Source organism: Ranitomeya imitator, chromosome 1, assembly GCF_032444005.1.
Source record: "Ranitomeya imitator isolate aRanImi1 chromosome 1, aRanImi1.pri, whole genome shotgun sequence".
NCBI lineage: Eukaryota > Metazoa > Chordata > Amphibia > Anura > Dendrobatidae > Ranitomeya > Ranitomeya imitator.
In genome coordinates, this window is record NC_091282.1 from 711517336 (window position 1) to 711534294 (window position 16959).

The 16959-nt window shown below is 47.9% G+C and overlaps 1 protein-coding gene and 1 long non-coding RNA gene across 3 annotated transcripts in view; one reads left to right on the plus strand and one right to left on the minus strand.

Moving 5' to 3' along the window:
• Positions 1–16959, minus strand: part of LOC138643258 (uncharacterized) — a 106377-nt gene that overhangs the window by 89087 nt on the left and 331 nt on the right. For both annotated transcript variants that reach the window (XM_069732162.1, XM_069732152.1), the window contains exon 2: positions 5636–5757. In XM_069732162.1, coding sequence (XP_069588263.1) covers positions 5636–5668 — 33 coding nt within the window. In that variant the 5' untranslated portion in view covers positions 5669–5757. The remainder of the gene's footprint in view (positions 1–5635; positions 5758–16959) is intronic.
• LOC138643267 (uncharacterized) lies at positions 7496–16954 on the plus strand. Its single transcript, XR_011314157.1, has 3 exons — positions 7496–8080; positions 13963–13999; positions 16568–16954. It is a non-coding gene; the product is annotated as an uncharacterized lncRNA (long non-coding RNA).

Consider the following 16959-nt stretch of genomic DNA (forward strand, 5'->3'; position numbering starts at 1 on the left):
CGCAAGAGTGAAAGAGGCCTTAATGAGCGTTGAATTTAAAAAGAAAAAAAAAAAGCGGAAAAAAACGGCGTGGGCTCCCGCGCAATTTTCTGCGCCAGAGAGGGAAAGCCGACGGCCGGGGCCAATATCTGTAGCCTGCTATGAATACCAGCCCCCAGCTGTCTGCTTAGCCTTTACTGGCTATTAAAATAGGGGGACCCCCCCAAAAAAAAAAATGACGTGGGGTCCCCCTATATTTTATAGCCAGAAAGGCTACGCAGACAGCTGAAGGCTGATATTCATAGCCTAAAGAGGGGCCATGGATATGGCCCCCCCGGGCTACAAATACCAGTCCGCAGCCGCCCCAGAAATGGCACATCTGTAAGATGCGCCAATTCCGGCACTTAGCCCCTCTCTTCCCACTCCCTAGTAGCGGTAGGATATGGGGTAATAAGGGGTTAATGTCACCTTGCTATTGTAAGGTGACACTAAGCCGGGTTAATAACGGAGAGGCGTCAATAAGACGCCTATCCATTATTAATCCAATAGTAAGAAAGGGTTAATAAAACACACATACATTTGGAAAAAATTATTTTAATATTCTTCATTTAACCATACTTACCATACTTCAGCGCCTGCAAAAAAAGTAAAATAATAAACCGTATACTACCTGTCCGCCGTAGCCCAATTAATAACGAGTGTCCCACGACGATCTCCCCTATAGAACAGTGACATCGGGTGACGTCACTGCTCTATAGGACCCTCAGTGACACACTGACAGGAGACAATGGCTCCTGCAGTGCATCACTGAGGTTACTCTAGTTCAAAGTCTCACTTTATGGCAATTGCTGCGTGGGAAATGTCTCACCCAGCAATGCCAATAGTGAGACTGTCAAGGTAAAAATATATGTCTTTATACTCTTTTGTACTTTTATATATTCTTATGCTGTGAAACAATAAGTTTTTCCCCTTCGCTTGCTAATGCATATGTAATTGTATTTAAGATGGCTGCCAGTATTCACCTTTGCCCCACTTTCAGGCTGAAGGAACAAGTTACACATTCCAGAAAGACAAGTATCATTCCTCTGGAATTCGAAACTTAACAAGATGTGGACAAAGAAAGATTCATCATATGATGTCAGAGCCAACCAGAAGGACTGAATACTAGATACATTGCTTAAACCCCACCTAACCCTGCCCTCTGCACACCTTCCCCCAATGGACCATATAATGTTGTGTATATGAAATAAAGAGTTCAGTTGCTGTGAGGTTACCACTACGTGTGGAAGCATAAGCAGACACTGAGTTTGAACCAGCATTGTGTCTGACTCATTCTTCACTCCGGTACCACTGCTTTTAATCTGATTTGGAATGACTGGTGGATGAAGGGTATTGTCGTGACGACCCCGACAAGACTAGGGACTATTTTCTCACAGGGGCGTAGGAATACCTTGTGAGGAATGCATGATGGAAGGATACCTTCCATCATTGTGTTCCTGGAGCCCCTGGAGAGCGGTCGCATCAGCTGATGCTCCTGCTCTCCACGGGAGATCGTCGTGGGACACTCGTTTTAATTGGATTTCTGCGGACAGGGAGTATATTGTTTATTATTTTATTATTTTTTACAGGTGACACTGGCTTTGGGGAACAAAGTGACAAGTGATGGTGAGTATGTACTCTATGTTATATGTACTGTATGTATGTAGTATGTATGTATGTACTGTATGTCACATGTCGTTGCATGGTGCATGTCGTCGCATGGTGCATGTCGTCGCATGGTGCATGTTGCATGTCGTCGCATGGTGCATGTCGTCGCATGGTGCATGTCATCGCATGGTGCATGTCGTCGCATGGTGCATGTCGCCACATGGTGCATGTAGCATGTCGTCGCATGGTGCATGTCGTCGCATGGTGCATGTCGCATGGTGCATGTCGTCGCATGGTGCATGTCGCATGGTTAATGTCGCATGTCGTAGCATGGTGCATGCAGCATGTCGTCGCATGGTGCATGTTGTCGCATGGTTCATGTCGCATGTCGGCGCATGGTGCATGTCGTTGCATGGTGCATGTCGCATGGTGCATGTAGCATGTCGTCGCATGGTTCTTGTCGCATGGTGAATGTCGCATGTCGTCGCATGGTGCATGTCGTCGCATGGTGCATGTAGCATGGTGCATGTAGCATGTCGTCGCATGGTGCATGTCGTCGCATGGTGCATGTCGTCGCATGGTGCATGTCGTCGCATGGTGCATGTCGCATGGTGAATGTCACATGTCGTAGCATGGTGCATGTAGCATGTCGTCGCATGGTGCATGTAGCATGGTTCATGTAGCATGTCGTCGCATGGTGCTTGTTGTCGCATGGTGAATGTCGCATGTCGTCGCATGGTGCATGTCGCATGGTGCATGTAGCATGTCGCATGTGCATGTAGCATGGTTCATGTCACATGTCGTCGCATGGAGCATGTCGTCGCATGGTGCATGTCGTCGCATGGTGAATGTCGCATGTCGTCGCATGGTGCATGTAGCATGTCGTCGCATGGTGCTTGTCACATGGCGAATGTCGCATGTCGTCGCATGGTGCATGTCGCATGGTGCATGTAGCATGTCGTCGCATGGTGCATGTAGCATGGTTCATGTCGCATGTCGTCGCATGGTGCTTGTTGTCGCATGGTGAATGTCGCATGTCGTCGCATGGTGCATGTCGCATGGTGCATGTAGCATGTCGTCGCATGTGCATGTAGCATGGTTCATGTCACATGTCGTTGCATGGTGCATGTCGTTGCATGGTGCATGTCGCATGGTGCATGTCGTCGCATGGTGCATGTCGCATGGTGCATGTAGCATGTCGTCGCATGGTGCATGTAGCATGGTTCATGTCGCATGTCGTCACATGGTGCATGTTGGCGCATGGTTCATGTCGCATGTCGGCGCATGGTGCATGTCGTTGCATGGTGCATGTAGCATGGTGCATGTAGCATGGTGCATGTCGTCGCATGGTGCTTGTTGTCGCATGGTTCATGTCGCATGTCGGTGCATGTCGTTGCATGGTGCATGTCGCATGGTGCATGTCGCATGTCGTCGCATGGTGCATGCAGCATGTCGCATGGTGCATGTCGTCGCATGGTGCATGTAGCATGGTGCATGTAGTCGCGTGGTGCATGTAGCATGGTGCATGTAGTTGAATGGTGCATGTAGCATGGTGCATGTAGTTGCATGGTGCATGTAGCATGGTGCATGTCGCATGTCGTCGCATGGTGCATGTCGTTACATGGTGCATGTAGCATGTCGTCGCATGGTGCATGTCATCGCATGGTGCATGTCGTCGCATGGTGCATGCAGCATGTCGCATGGTGCATGTCGTCGCATGGTGTGTGTTGTATATATGTATGCATGTACTGTGTATGTTTTTTTTTTTACATTCAACACATTAGCCGGATGATGGGACTACTACTGTCCCATCATTGGCTAATGTGTCACTCACTGTCAGTGTAGCAGGCAGAGCCCGATGGGACTTGTAGTCCCATCGGACGATGCCTGCACACACACACAGCGCCGGCACACACAAACACGCACAGCGCCGGCACACACAAACACGCACAGCGCCGGCACACACACACGCAGACACCGGCGCCGGCGGGCAGACACCGGCGCCGGTCCACAAAAACACCGGCGCCGGCGGGCAGACCCCCGGCGACCGAAGCACAGCCCCGCCCGCACATCATGATCCCAGCAGCAGTGAGCTGAGCACACACAGCCCCGCCCGCCCCCAGCCCAGCCCTGCCCGCCCATCATGATCCCAGCAGCAGTGAGCTGAGCACACACAGCCCCGCCCGCCCCCAGCACAGCCCTGCCCGCCCCCAGCACAGCCCTGCCCGCCCGCACATCATGATCCCAGCAGCAGTGAGCTGAGGACACACAGCCCCGCCCGCCGCCAGCACAGACCCGCAGGCAGCCCCCAGCACCGCCCACAGCCCAGTCACTCTTGATGAGTGACTGCCTACTGTGGGGGCTAGTCACGCCTGCTGCTGACGTCACGTCAATTTCTAGAGTCTGGAAATTGACGTGACGTCGGCGGAAATGAGCGGCGGCTGCAGTCTGGGGGACCCGGACTCAGCAGCCGGAATAGCGCCGCTCACAGGCAAAAACGTCAACAGAAGGTAATGGCACAATTCATTAGGGGTCCGGGGGGGGGGGGGGGGGTTGGGGTACATTGGGGGGTTAATTGAAAGTAGTGGACAACCCCTTTAAGCCGGCTTAGTAATGGAGAGGTGTCAATAAGACACCTCTCCATTACTAATCCTATAGTAGTTAAAGGGTTAATCAAACATCACACAGTAAGAAAAAAGTATTTTAATGAAATAAAACAATAAACACAGTTTTTCCATCATTAGACTGCTATTCTAAGCAATGCCCTTGATCTCCTAGAAAAAAAAAAAAAATCAAAATATTAAACCAACAATATACCCATACCTGTCCGGCGTACAGTCAGTCCAACGCCGTAATCCATATCTGGGGGAATGTACTGTTTAAAACCAAGAGAGGATCTATTGCAACCACCCCAGCTGTAAACTACTGGGGAATGAATGAAATGCTGGGAGCAGAGCTTCACTGACTAGCGTTTTTTCCTTTCATCCCTTTTCCCCTGCTCGCCAGCCGAGCAAGGGAGAACGGATGACAGCCGGCTTCAGCACCACACGCAGGGGAACAGCGCATACTGCAGCGCTGCTTCCCGGCGGCCGTCCGTGTGGTACTGATGCGGCACATGCTTGCCACACGTGTGCCACACGGATGTGTCACATGGACACGGATATCTCCGGTACCGGAAATATCAGGACATGTGAAACTGGCCTTAGGCATGATTGCAATTAGAAGTAACACTGCTATGCAGAGCTGATAATACAGGATCAACCAATCAGAATAGGTGAGATCACAGCTGACCTGCTCCCCCTCCTTTCACAATGACCATTGCACACGCTCGTTAGATGTTTCAATTAAAAAAAGTTTGAGACAGGCTATTGCTGCTAATGTAAATGTGAATTTTCTTAAGTAAGAGTCTAAAATAAAATTCACATTAGCCGCTGTGTATGTATTAAATTTTTTTTTTTTTTATTTAATTTATTTTTTTTAACACAAACCCGGATATGAAAAAATAAAAAAAAAATAAAAAAAGAAAAAATTAATAATAGATAGAACATAAAGTAGTGATTTAAACAAGTAGGTCATTTTCTGATTACATATTCCCTTTAATACTTCCCCGTAACAAAGCCTTAAACATTTGCCATTATTGAAGCAACAATGAATTGATGGAGGACCAAAAATTATTCTGAAACAATCTGACTAGTGAGGAGTGAATGTACGCGGACAAGGCATTATCTGAGCATGCTTGAGTGCTAACCGAGTGTCTTTGGTGTGCTCGAAAAAAATTTTGAGCCCCCGCGGCTGCTTGTCTCGTGCCTGTTAGACAGTCGCAACACATGCAGAGATTACTTGTTTGTTGGACTATCCCTGCATGTGTTGCGACTGTCAAACAGCGACGAGACAAGCAGGCGCAGGGACTCGAACATATTATTCAAGCACAGCGGAGACACTCGATTAGCACAAGAGCATGCTCAGATAACACCTTATCCCAGCACGTTCGCTCACCACTATATCTCACCTCGTCCATTACTTCCTTCTCCGATATCACCATCGCCTCCACCGGTAAACAGTTTCGCAAATCATCAGCAATATTGTGGAGCAGAACATCTGAATTGCTTGTTGTTAGCTCTTCTACTTCACCTTAAAAACAGAAAACATTTCAGGGTGGAAACCAGTTTGACACCAGGGTAACATAGATGTCCTCAAGGACCCCTTGCTGTACTGTAGCCATCATCAGACACATGCAAGCAGCTTGTGCAGATCAGAGATCGGGGGACATTACTACAGAGCGTACAGCACTCTGACAGGTTTGGCACAGTTTCTGTCTGGCCTAGTTTTGTGCAGTCTAACTTACAAGACCAGCAAATAATAGATCATGGAAGATGGCTTACTCCGCATCGCCTCATGGCTTATTCCGCATCGAGACTATATTTCAATCTTTGTAGAAAAGCCGCGGAGACACCATCACGTGTTTCTCAACGCAAGCAATAAATAGCCAGGTCTTTCACCGGGAAGGAACAACGACGGGAAGGGCAGCATCCAAAAAGGAAAACCACCTATGCCAAAACATGGTATCCATCAACAGACAGCTGTTTTGGGGTATTTGCCCCTCATCAGTGTGGAGTAGGAAACTGGCTATTATGAGCAGGGCCTAGTAAAAGGACTATAAGCATAAGGATGAATGACCTCGGGGAGATCAAAACACCCAACACTGAGGAGACACCATCATGTGTTTCTCAACGCAGTGATCCAGATATTACTTGCGTTGAGAAACACGTGATGATGTCTCCGCGGCTTTTCTACACGCATTTGCATATGTCCCATAAGGGATGGGGCAGTGTTCTGGATCACTGCATTGAGAAACACATGATGGTGTCTCCGCGGTGTTGGATGTTTTGATCTTCCCGAGGTCATTCATCCTTATGTTTATATTTCAATCTTGTCCTAATAGAAAGCATGACAAAAAGAAAGGACAGGATCAGTAAAACATGGCTCTATTCAACTAAACACCACCAAATCTGGTCAGGAGATGTTCCTGGTATTGCAACTCCACCCTACTGAAATAAAAGGCAAAAATAAAAAATAACATGCCCTCCCCCCTGCAAATCCAGGTATGTCCTGGCCAAAGGGGGTGTATTTAACGGAAAGAAAAACTCAAAAGTGGAGCGAGCAGCACATTTTTGGGCTTTCCCAGCTGTTGCTTTTTGAGGAAGAATGTAAAATAGTGAAGCAATAGTCTTGTTTTAAGATATTCCCAGTTTCCAGCAAGCTTTCCGTCTGTCCTCTGCTTTTATTAGCTGTAAGCGTGCGCTGGATATTGAGCTGTGATGTGCGGTGAAACGCTGCCCACAGCCCTGTCAATCAGGAGGGGTGAGCGCCATCTGTGTCACACCCTGAGAATGGAATAGATCAGGAACTTGACGTGACGTCAGGGATGGCGCCACTTACAGGCACAGATGGCAACGGGAGGCATTTATAAAAAGGTTTAAATCAGTGGGGGCACTATCCAATACAGTGGACAACCTCCTTAACCTTTGGGCGTAGACAAGAGTCAGTGCTTCTTAAATCACAACTAGTGAAAGTGAATGTAATTGCCCGTAAATCCAGCAGGTTACAATTTCTTCCAACTCTTGTTGTTATAACTTGTAGGAAACAGCATGATCACATTCACTATAAGGGCTCCTTCTCACTTGCGAGCAACTCGGATGAGTCTCGCATGTTTAAAACCCGGCTCTGCACTCGGCACTCAGATCGGAGTGTGCGGCCGCATAGGAATACATGCAGCTGCACGCTCCGCTCCTGAGTGTGGGGTGCAGTGCCGGGGTATTGTCGTGTGAGACTCATCCGAGTCTCACGTAAGTGAGAAGGAGCCCTAAGTTGTTATGTAGCAGTGGTTGGTCAGAACTGTCAAGCAAATTCTTAAAAAGGAATCTGCCACCAGGTTGTTGCCATTTAATCTGAAAGCAGCATAATTCCAGCAATGTATCACTTATTGGCCTGCTTGCTTTTGATTAAAAAAACAACATTTTTATCAGCAGGAGATTATCACTAGAGGACAAGTAAACCTGCTGCCATGTAGTCCTCAGGGCTGGCGTTTGGGGCAGGCAGACCAGACAGATGCCTGGGGCTCCCACCCACAAAGGGGGCCCCCTGCATCTAGAGCCCCTTTATGAAGTGCCCAGAGGGTGTACAGCAGTGAATAACGCTATGCATCCTGTGTAGTTCAGGAGTGTCTCCCAAACCTCCCTCTAGCCCCCCTCTCTCTCTCTCTCTCTCTTTCTCCCTGCAGTCAGGTTAGAAGTTGATAGTGAGAGGGAGGGGCTAATTACAGCAGAACAGAGGTCAGAGTCGGGCCAGGAAGATGCCTGCAGCCCTGTGTGTCTCCTCCTGAGTCCTCATCATGGCTGCTTGTAAAGCCCTATCCAGTGGGAATGGATCTGTACAAGTGAAGCCGCAGAACCTGGTAAGTATACATATACTAGATGGTGGCCCGATTCTAACGCATCGGGTATTCTAGAATATGCATGTCCACGTAGTATATTGCCCAGCCACCTAGTATATTGCCCAGCCACGTAGTATATTGCCCAGTCACATAGTATATTGCCCAGCCACGTAGTATATTGCCCAGCCCACATAGTATATTGCCCAGCCCACGTAGTATATTGCCCAGCCACGTAGTATATTGCCCAGCCCACGTAGTATATTGCCCAGCCCACATAGTATATTGCCCAGCCCACGTAGTATATTGCCCAGTCACGTAGTATATTGCCCAGCCCACGTAGTATATTGCCCAGCCCACATAGTATATTGCCCAGCCACGTAGTATATTGCCCAGTCACGTAATATATTGCACAGCCACGTAATATATTGCACAGCCACGTAATATATTGCCCAGCCACGTAGTATATTGCCCAGCCACGTAGTATATTGCCCAGTCACGTAGTATATTGCCCAGCCACGTAGTATATTGTCCAGTCACGTAGTATATTGCCCAGTCACGTAGTATATTGCCCAGTCACGTAGTATATTGCCCAGTCACGTAGTATATTGCCCAGCCACGTAGTATATTGCCCAGCCACGTAGTATATTGCCCAGTCATGTAGTATATTGCCCAGCCACGTAGTATATTGCCCAGCCACGTAGTATATTGCCCAGTCACGTAGTACATTGCCCAGTCACGTAGTACATTGCCCAGTCACGTAGTATATTGCCCAGCCACGTAGTATATTGCCCAGTCATGTAGTATATTGCCCAGTCATGTAGTATATTGCCCAGTCAAGTAGTATATTGCCCAGTCAAGTAGTATATTGCCCATCCCACGTAGTGTATATTGCCCAGCCACGTAGTATATTACCCAGTCACATAGTATATTGCACAGCGACGGAATATACAGCACAGAGCCACGTAGTATAGAGACTTAAAAAAAAAAAATAAACATATACTCACCTTCCGAAGGCCCGTTGAAGTCCTGTGACCGCGATTTCATCATAGGTCCTGCTCACACCAGCCCTGGGACCGGAAGCTGCCGCTTGCAATGGAGCGGTCCCGGGAGCATGGCGAGGAGCGGGAAAGTCGGCGGAGGGTAAGTATAGCAGGTTTTTTTTTATTATTTTTAACATGACATATTTTTACTATTGATGCTGCATAGGCAGCATCAATAGTAAATAGTTGGGGACGCACAGGGTTAATAGCAGCGGTAACGGAGTGCGTTACACCGCGGGCCGTTACCACTGCCATTAACCCTGTGTGAGCGGTGAGTGGAGGGGATTATGGAGCGGGCGCCGGGCAGTGAGTGCAGGGGAGTAGGGGAAGGACTAATCGGACTGTGGCCGTCGCTGATTGGTCGCGGCAGCCATGACAGGCAGCTGCCGAGACCAATCAGCGAATGAATAACCGTGACAGAAGGACAGACAGACGGAAGTACCCCTTAGACAATTATATAGTAGATATAATGTGTACATGTACAGTATAGTGTGTATCTGTGTATATGTGCTGCATATATAGTTCTGTAAAATTTTGAGGGGAAAAGTAGGAAAAAAACTTTTTTAAATAAAATGGTGGTGCTTCTTATAATCCATGCATCTTATTGCTTACCGGGGGTGGTGGCTGTGGTGAAGCGGGGTCCCAGGGCCACTGCTAGAGGAGGCAAGAGTGGAGCATTGCTGCAGGCCACAGGCAGGGATGAGGGGATGTTCGGATGTTCCGGGGGCTCTGCCGGCATTTTGTGATAGGCCAGAACCCCTGCAGTTTATTTATTTTTACTATTTTTATAGCACTATTAATTCCACAGCGCTTTACAGACGTTATCATCACTGTCCTCAATGAGGCTCACAATCTAAATTCCCTATCAGTTTGATCTTTGGAATGTAGGAGGAAACCGGAGTGCCCGGAGGAAACCCACGCAAACACGGGGAGAACATACAAAATCCTTGCAGATGTTGTCCTTGGTGGGATTTGAACCCAGGACCCCAGCGCTGCAAGGCTGTAGTGGTAACCACTGCGCCACCGTGCGGCCCCAGTTCCGTGGTTTCCTATGTGGCGGACTCCTGGGAAAATGGCAGCGGGGTGCGGCGCATGCGCAGATGGAGATCTCGGCACCAAGATCTCGGGAGATGAGATCTCAGCGCTGAAATCTCATCTCCCGAGATCTTGGTGCCAAGATCTCCATCTGCGCATGCGCCGCCCCCCGCAGCCATTTTCCAGGAATTCACCCCATAGGAAATCATGCAACTGCGTGGGCTCTGGCCTTTCACAAAATGTCGGCAGAGTCCCCGAAGCACCAAACACCCACAGCGGCGCGCCGCACATGCGATCATCCCTTCATCCCAGCCTGCAGAGACCCTGGGACCCTGCTCCACCGCGGCTGGTATTTTCCTCCAAATTTGGGGGGGAAAACGTGGGTCTTATAATCCGAAAAAAACGGTATGTCTAATGTCTTTATCTTACACAAGGGCCTGTTCACATTGTCTTTCCTTACTGCTCCCAGTGGGTTCTCCCTGAATCCTGTATAGAGCCATAGATTGCAAAGACATGAATGGATTTCACATGAATTCCACAGGTGATTTTTTTCGTCTGAATGTGTCTGTCTGTTTGAACAGCCACAGAAAAATTTTACACAAAAAAACACAGACTCTGAGGGCCGGGGCACATGATCAGTAATCACTGTGGATTGGACGCTATGTACTGGCTAGATGTTACAGCATAGTGAAGGGGATCCCAAAAAACCCCATGCCCACTATGTGTCCATAGACGCCCGCGGCTCACCGGCAGAGACAGACATGATTGCAGCATGTCTATTTATCTTGCGGAGACGCGATAAATGTCACCTGTACAATGTATTGGACGCAGTAAATCCGCACGGTTCAGTGGTCACATGTGGAGTCACCTGCGTTCAATAGCCGGCAGCGGACATGTGCTGTGTCCAAAGCATTTCCAATTCCTGATGGTGTGCACCTGGCCTAAGAAAATAAATCAGTCAATTTCAGAAAAAAAAACAAATTCATTTGACCTCTGTTTGTGTCGGTGCAGTCTGTGGCCCCGTAGGGGATTTATGTGGATCCTATTTTAGGAGGACGCACTGCAGAAGCTCAGTGTGAACAGGGCCTAATATACTATTATGTGGAATAGTGCCGTCTATTATACTATTCCGCGCTGTCCCAGTGCAGCGGCCAGAAGACATTATAAATCTGTTGCCGTCATCTTTCAGCAGGGTTTTTTTCCCTATTCAAATGAATGGGACACAAAAATGCCAGTGAAAAGGCTGCAAAAATGCTGAATATTTCCTGCCATAGATCAATACGCAGCAAAAATGGTGGGTATTAACAGACACTACAAGGGTTTTCTGAGAATGTAAAAATAATTAGCATGAAATGATAAATCCCCTGCGGCTCCAGCACTGATGCTCCTGGGGTCTCTGCCAGTCTTAGCACTGGGTTGCAGGGGTCTTGTGGCTCCTGGGGTCTCTGCCAGTCTTAGCACTGGGTTGCAGGGGTCTTGTGGCTCCTGGGGTCTCTGCCAGTCTTAGCACTGGGTTGCAGGGGTCTTGTGGCTCCTGGGGTCTCTGCCAGTCTTAGCACTGGGCTGCAGGGGTCTTGTGGCTCCTGGGGTCTCTGCCAGTCTTAGCACTGGGCTGCAGGGGTCTTGTGGCTCCTGGGGTCTCTGCCAGTCTTAGCACTGGGCTGCAGGGGTCTTGTGGCTCCTGGGGTCTCTGCCAGTCTTAGCACTGGGCTGCAGGGGTCTTGTGGCTCCTGGGGGTCTCTGCCAGTCTTAGCACTGGGCTGCAGGGGTCTTGTGGCTCCTGGGGGTCTCTGCCAGTCTTAGCACTGGGCTGCAGTGGTCTTGTGGCTCCGGGGTCTCCTTCAATCAAAACTGATTGAAAACACTGGTGACACCGATATCGGTGTAACATGTACGTGTTTTATATGGACCTGGGGGCCCCACTTAGAATTTTGGCTAGGGCCCCAATTTGTCTAAAATTGGCTCTGTATAACCTCGACCACACCACTGATTGGCAGCTTTCTGTATACATTGTGCATAAAGCTGCCAATCAGGGCTAGCGACATGGTAGAACAAAATGGCAGCGGGTTTGCTAGTCCTCTAGTGATAATTTCTTGCTGATAAAACTCATTTATAAAAAGCAAACAGCTCAGTAAGGCTAGGTTCACATTTGCGTAGGGCAGAGCTGCAGAGGACTGCTTAGATCCTCCGTTAAGCCCCGCCCACTGCCGCACCTCTTTTATTCAACTCTGCCTACGTCGGTATGTGTCCTGAATACCTATCGTCGTTTTGATGTTGCACCGACTGCAACAAAATGCAACACGTTGCATTTGGCACAGTTCGGCGCAGCTTCAAAACGACGTATGTAGAGGCATCTGCATACATTCGCATGGCCTGCATACCCAATGTTAAAGATAAAGGAAAAATCTTATAGATACGCAGGACGCATGACGATGTAGGCGGAGCTAAATGGAAGACTGCGGCAGTGGGCGGGACTTAACGGAGGAACTACGCAGCCCTCCGCAGCTCTGCCCTATGCAAATGTGAACCTGGCCTAAGTGATACATCGCTAGAATCAAGATCTCTGTCCCTACATCATGCCACTCTCAGATTAGGAGGAAAAACTAGCGTCAAATTCTCAAGTTCTCTTTAATGTGTTCTGGGTGATAGAACTAACAAAAATAATTATATATATATATATATATATATATATATATATATATATACACACACACGCACACACACACGCACACACACACACACGCCTCCTTCCCACTGAGCAGCTGGCTTAGACTTAACAAATGAGCAGGAGCAGCCATATAAGGGTATATTTCCACATGGTGTACTTGCTGAGAATTGGACGCTGCATACAGCCGCAGTGGACAGATGTTACAGAGTACTGGATGGGATTTTATGAAATCCTATCTCCACTATGCGTACAAAGACGCAAGTGGCAAACCTGCATTTATGCACATGTGGCGCGTCTTTATAGACCGCAGCATGCCTATTTATCTTGCTGAGACGCACAGTCTCCGCAAGATAAATAGCACCGTTCTATGTATAGGATCCGGTGATTCCGCATGTTTTCAATGAACACATGCGGAATCACCGAGCGTACAAAAGCTGGCATCGCTTTGGACGGAGCGGGGATAAGCAGCATTCAAAGCACTGCCGGTACGCCATGTGGAAACATAGCCTAACGCATCTTGTCAGATAATAAGGCCAGGAGACAGATGCAGGTGTGAGAAAATTCACTCTTCTATGCTTTTCGAACTCCTAATATTGAGATCTCAAGGAAATCATTACAGCACACTGTTCAAAAAGGCAAAGGCAAGTCTCCATTTCTTGGACTAGACTATTTAATGCAAAATCACTCACCCAAAATGAAGCTAGACCAACTCTCAGAAAAAGTGAAATGCAAATGTAAGAATAAGCTTCTTACCTCATGCAGCAGCTATAGAATTCACTTTTCCTGAAGGATCCTCCTCACTCAAGATACGAATGGTAAAATGCACGTCTACTCCCGGGTTTCGGCACCAACTTTATGTGGGCTAAATGCACTCTCTTCTATGCCTTTCAAACGCCAAATATTAAAGAACTTTTCTAAAAAATCATAACAGCACAGCCTTGTATGGCATACTAGATAGGACTTCTGTGTTAATAGCACAAGTAGGCATTTAATTAGGGCCAGAGAAAAAGTAAAAGTTCCCTCTGAACTATAAGCCAATAGGAACTTTCGGGGCGTGAACAGAAATGAGAACCTTCCCCGCTCATCGGTGTTTTTTGAGCTGAAGTTATAGGACAAACTGGATACCACAGTCACAAAATGAATTATCTTTTCTCACACAGGACACAGTACCAAGCGCTGAGGAGTGGTAATGTTGCGGTTGGTATCTTTTTTTTCTTTTCTCCTCACCCTGGGGACATTAAGAAATTATTTGAAAGCAATAGGTAACCTCTTTAAACCCCAACCCCATCGTGGGAAAATCCCCAAAAATATGCAGCCTTCAATTTTGAGTGTTTTCATGAAATTTGTCTCCTTGGCAGGGACTGTTGATAACTGTGTAGTAGAGCAGGCAGTAGACAACTTTATGGGTGGGCTTTTGGGAAGGTTACGTACTACAGCACACTCAGCGCTACCCTGAATCTTGTCCATGCCCCTTCTATGCTTATTGCATGTCACCCCCATTACGTGACCTTTATGAAATGTGTATTTGGACGTTGGGAATATGTCTGATAATGAAGCATAGCAGGATCATGCACAAGAAACCTTCCAGAAAGAGCAGATTGCTCATGGATTTTAGGGGCACCATCAAGATTTCTTCCAGGACTTTGGAAAACCTCCCTTTTTTTCCGGAGGCAGATATTATTTATATAGAACCATTGATTCCTTGGTGCTGTATATGAGAAGGCGTTACATACAAATTACAGATATCACTTACAGTAAGCAAACTAACAATTACAGACTGATACAGAGGGGCGAGGACCCTGCCTTGCATTCTACAGGATGGTGGGGAACGAGACAATAGGTTGAGGGTTGCAGGAGCTCCGGTGTTGGTGAGGCGGTAGCTTCGGTAGTGGTGAGGAGGCAGTGGGGTCATTAGAGGCTGTAAGCTTCCATGAAGAGGTGGGTTTTCATGTTCCGTCTGAGGGATCCAAATGTGGTTGATAGTCTGACGTGTCGGGACAAAGAATTCCAGAGGATGGGGGATAATCGGGAAAAGTCTTTGAGGCGGTTGGGTGAGGAGCGAATAAGTGTGGAGGAGAGGAGGTCTTGGGAGGACTGGAGATTACGTGAGGGAAGATATCGGGAGATTAGTTCAGAGATATATGGAGGAGACAGGTTGTGGATGGCTTTTTAGTTCAGTATTAGTAATTTGAACAGCATACGCTGAGGTAATGGGAGCAAGTGAAGAGATTTGCAGAGGGGGGAAGCAGAGGAGTAGCCAGGAGAGACATGAATTAGTTGGGCAGCAGAGTTAAGGATGTACTGGAGAGGTGCAAGGGTGTTAGCAGGGAGGCCACAGAAAAGGATGTTGCAGTAGTCAAGACAGGAGATGATGAGGGCATGAGCAAGCATTTTAGTAGATTGACGGTTGAGGAAAGGACGGATTTTGGAGATATTTTTGAGCTGGAGGCGACAGGAGGTGGAAAGAGCTTGGATGTGCGGTTTAAAGGACAGGACAGAGTCAAGGGTTACTCAGAGGCAGCGGACTTCCGGTACGGGGGAAAGCGTGATGTCGTTAATTGCGATAGATAGGTCAGGTAGGGAAGATCTATGAGATGGAGGAAAGATGATGAGTTCAGATTTGTCCACATTGAGTTTGAAGAAGCGAGAGGAGAAGAATACGACTGATAGACACTCCGGGATTCTGGACAGCAGAGAGGTGATGTCTAGGCCAGAGAGGTAGATCTGAGTGTCATCAGCATAAAGGTGATTCTGGAATACATGAGACTTTATGAGTTGTCCCAGGCCAAGTGTATAGATTGAGAAAAGTCGGGGTCCTAGAATAGAGCCTTGGAGGACTCCAACAGAGAGAGGGTGGGATAAGGAGGTAGAGTGGGAGACGCTGAATGTGCGGTTGGAAAGGTATGAGGAGATCCGGGATAGGGCGAGGTCTTTGATGCCAAAGGTGGAAAGGATCTGTAGTAGGAGGCAGTGGTCAACTGTGTCGAAAGCAGAGGACAGGTCTAGGAGGAGGAGTATAGAGTATTGTCCATTAGCTTTGGCTGTAAGTAGGTCGTTAGAAATTTTGGTCAGGGCTGTCTCAGTTGAGTGATGGGGCGGAAACCAGATTGTAGATTGTTAAAGATCAAGTTAGATGAGAGGTGGGAGGAAAGTTCAGCATGGACGTGCTGCTCCAGGAGTTTGGAAGCGAATGGGAACAGCGATATTGGGCGATAGCTGGACATAGCAGTAGGATGGAGGGTTCGCTTTTTAAGGATAGGCGTGATTGTGGCATGTTTGAAAGCAGAAGGGAAGGTGCCAGAAGTTAGTGATGGGTTGAAGACGTGGGTTAGGGATGGGATAAGTGTGGTGGTGAGGTTGGGGAGGAGGTGGGATGGGGTCGAGCGCACAGGTGGTGAGGTGCGATTTGGAGACGAGACAATCAAGTCCCCCTTCAGTGATGTTGGAGAGGGAGGTTATGGGGTTTGGGCATTGGTCCAGTATACAAAGGGGTTGTGGTGGTTGAACAATGAAGACTTGCCTTGTTTGGTCGATCTTATTTTTAAAGTGTGTGGCAAAGTCCTCTGCAGAAATGAGGGAGGTTGGAGGAGGCAGTGGGGGGCGGAGGAGGGAGTTAAAGGTTTTAAATAAATGTTTGGGGTTGTGGGATAGGGAATATACGAGGGTTGTGAAGTAGGCCTGTTACCAGAGGTGAGGGCAGATTTAAAAGCGTGTGTTGCCTGTTTGAATGCAGTGAAGTCATCTTGCGAATGTGTTTTCTTCCAGCTATACGGGAAGTTAACAATTATGGAGGAACATGACTGCAGGATACAAAACAGGATTCTACATACTACAGAATTTGGAGACTGATCCAAATTTGACAAGGTGCAACCGCCACCCACCACAAACTCTACAGAGCCCCAGAACTGCAGTGTGATTCTGACTGATACCAGGGCGCTGTAGACTGGAACGTGTTAACGACGGACAAGCGTTCCCACAGAGGTAATGCAGCTGCTGTCAGTCATACATTTCTATAGAAACACAAAGACCTGGAGATAAATGGATCAGGGAGAGACATAATCTCTCATGGACACTAATCAGGGAAACCCAGGCTGAAAACAGAGAGAACCAGATTGCTTCTCCATATGGTCACACATAAAGGAGCCCCAGATTTCTTA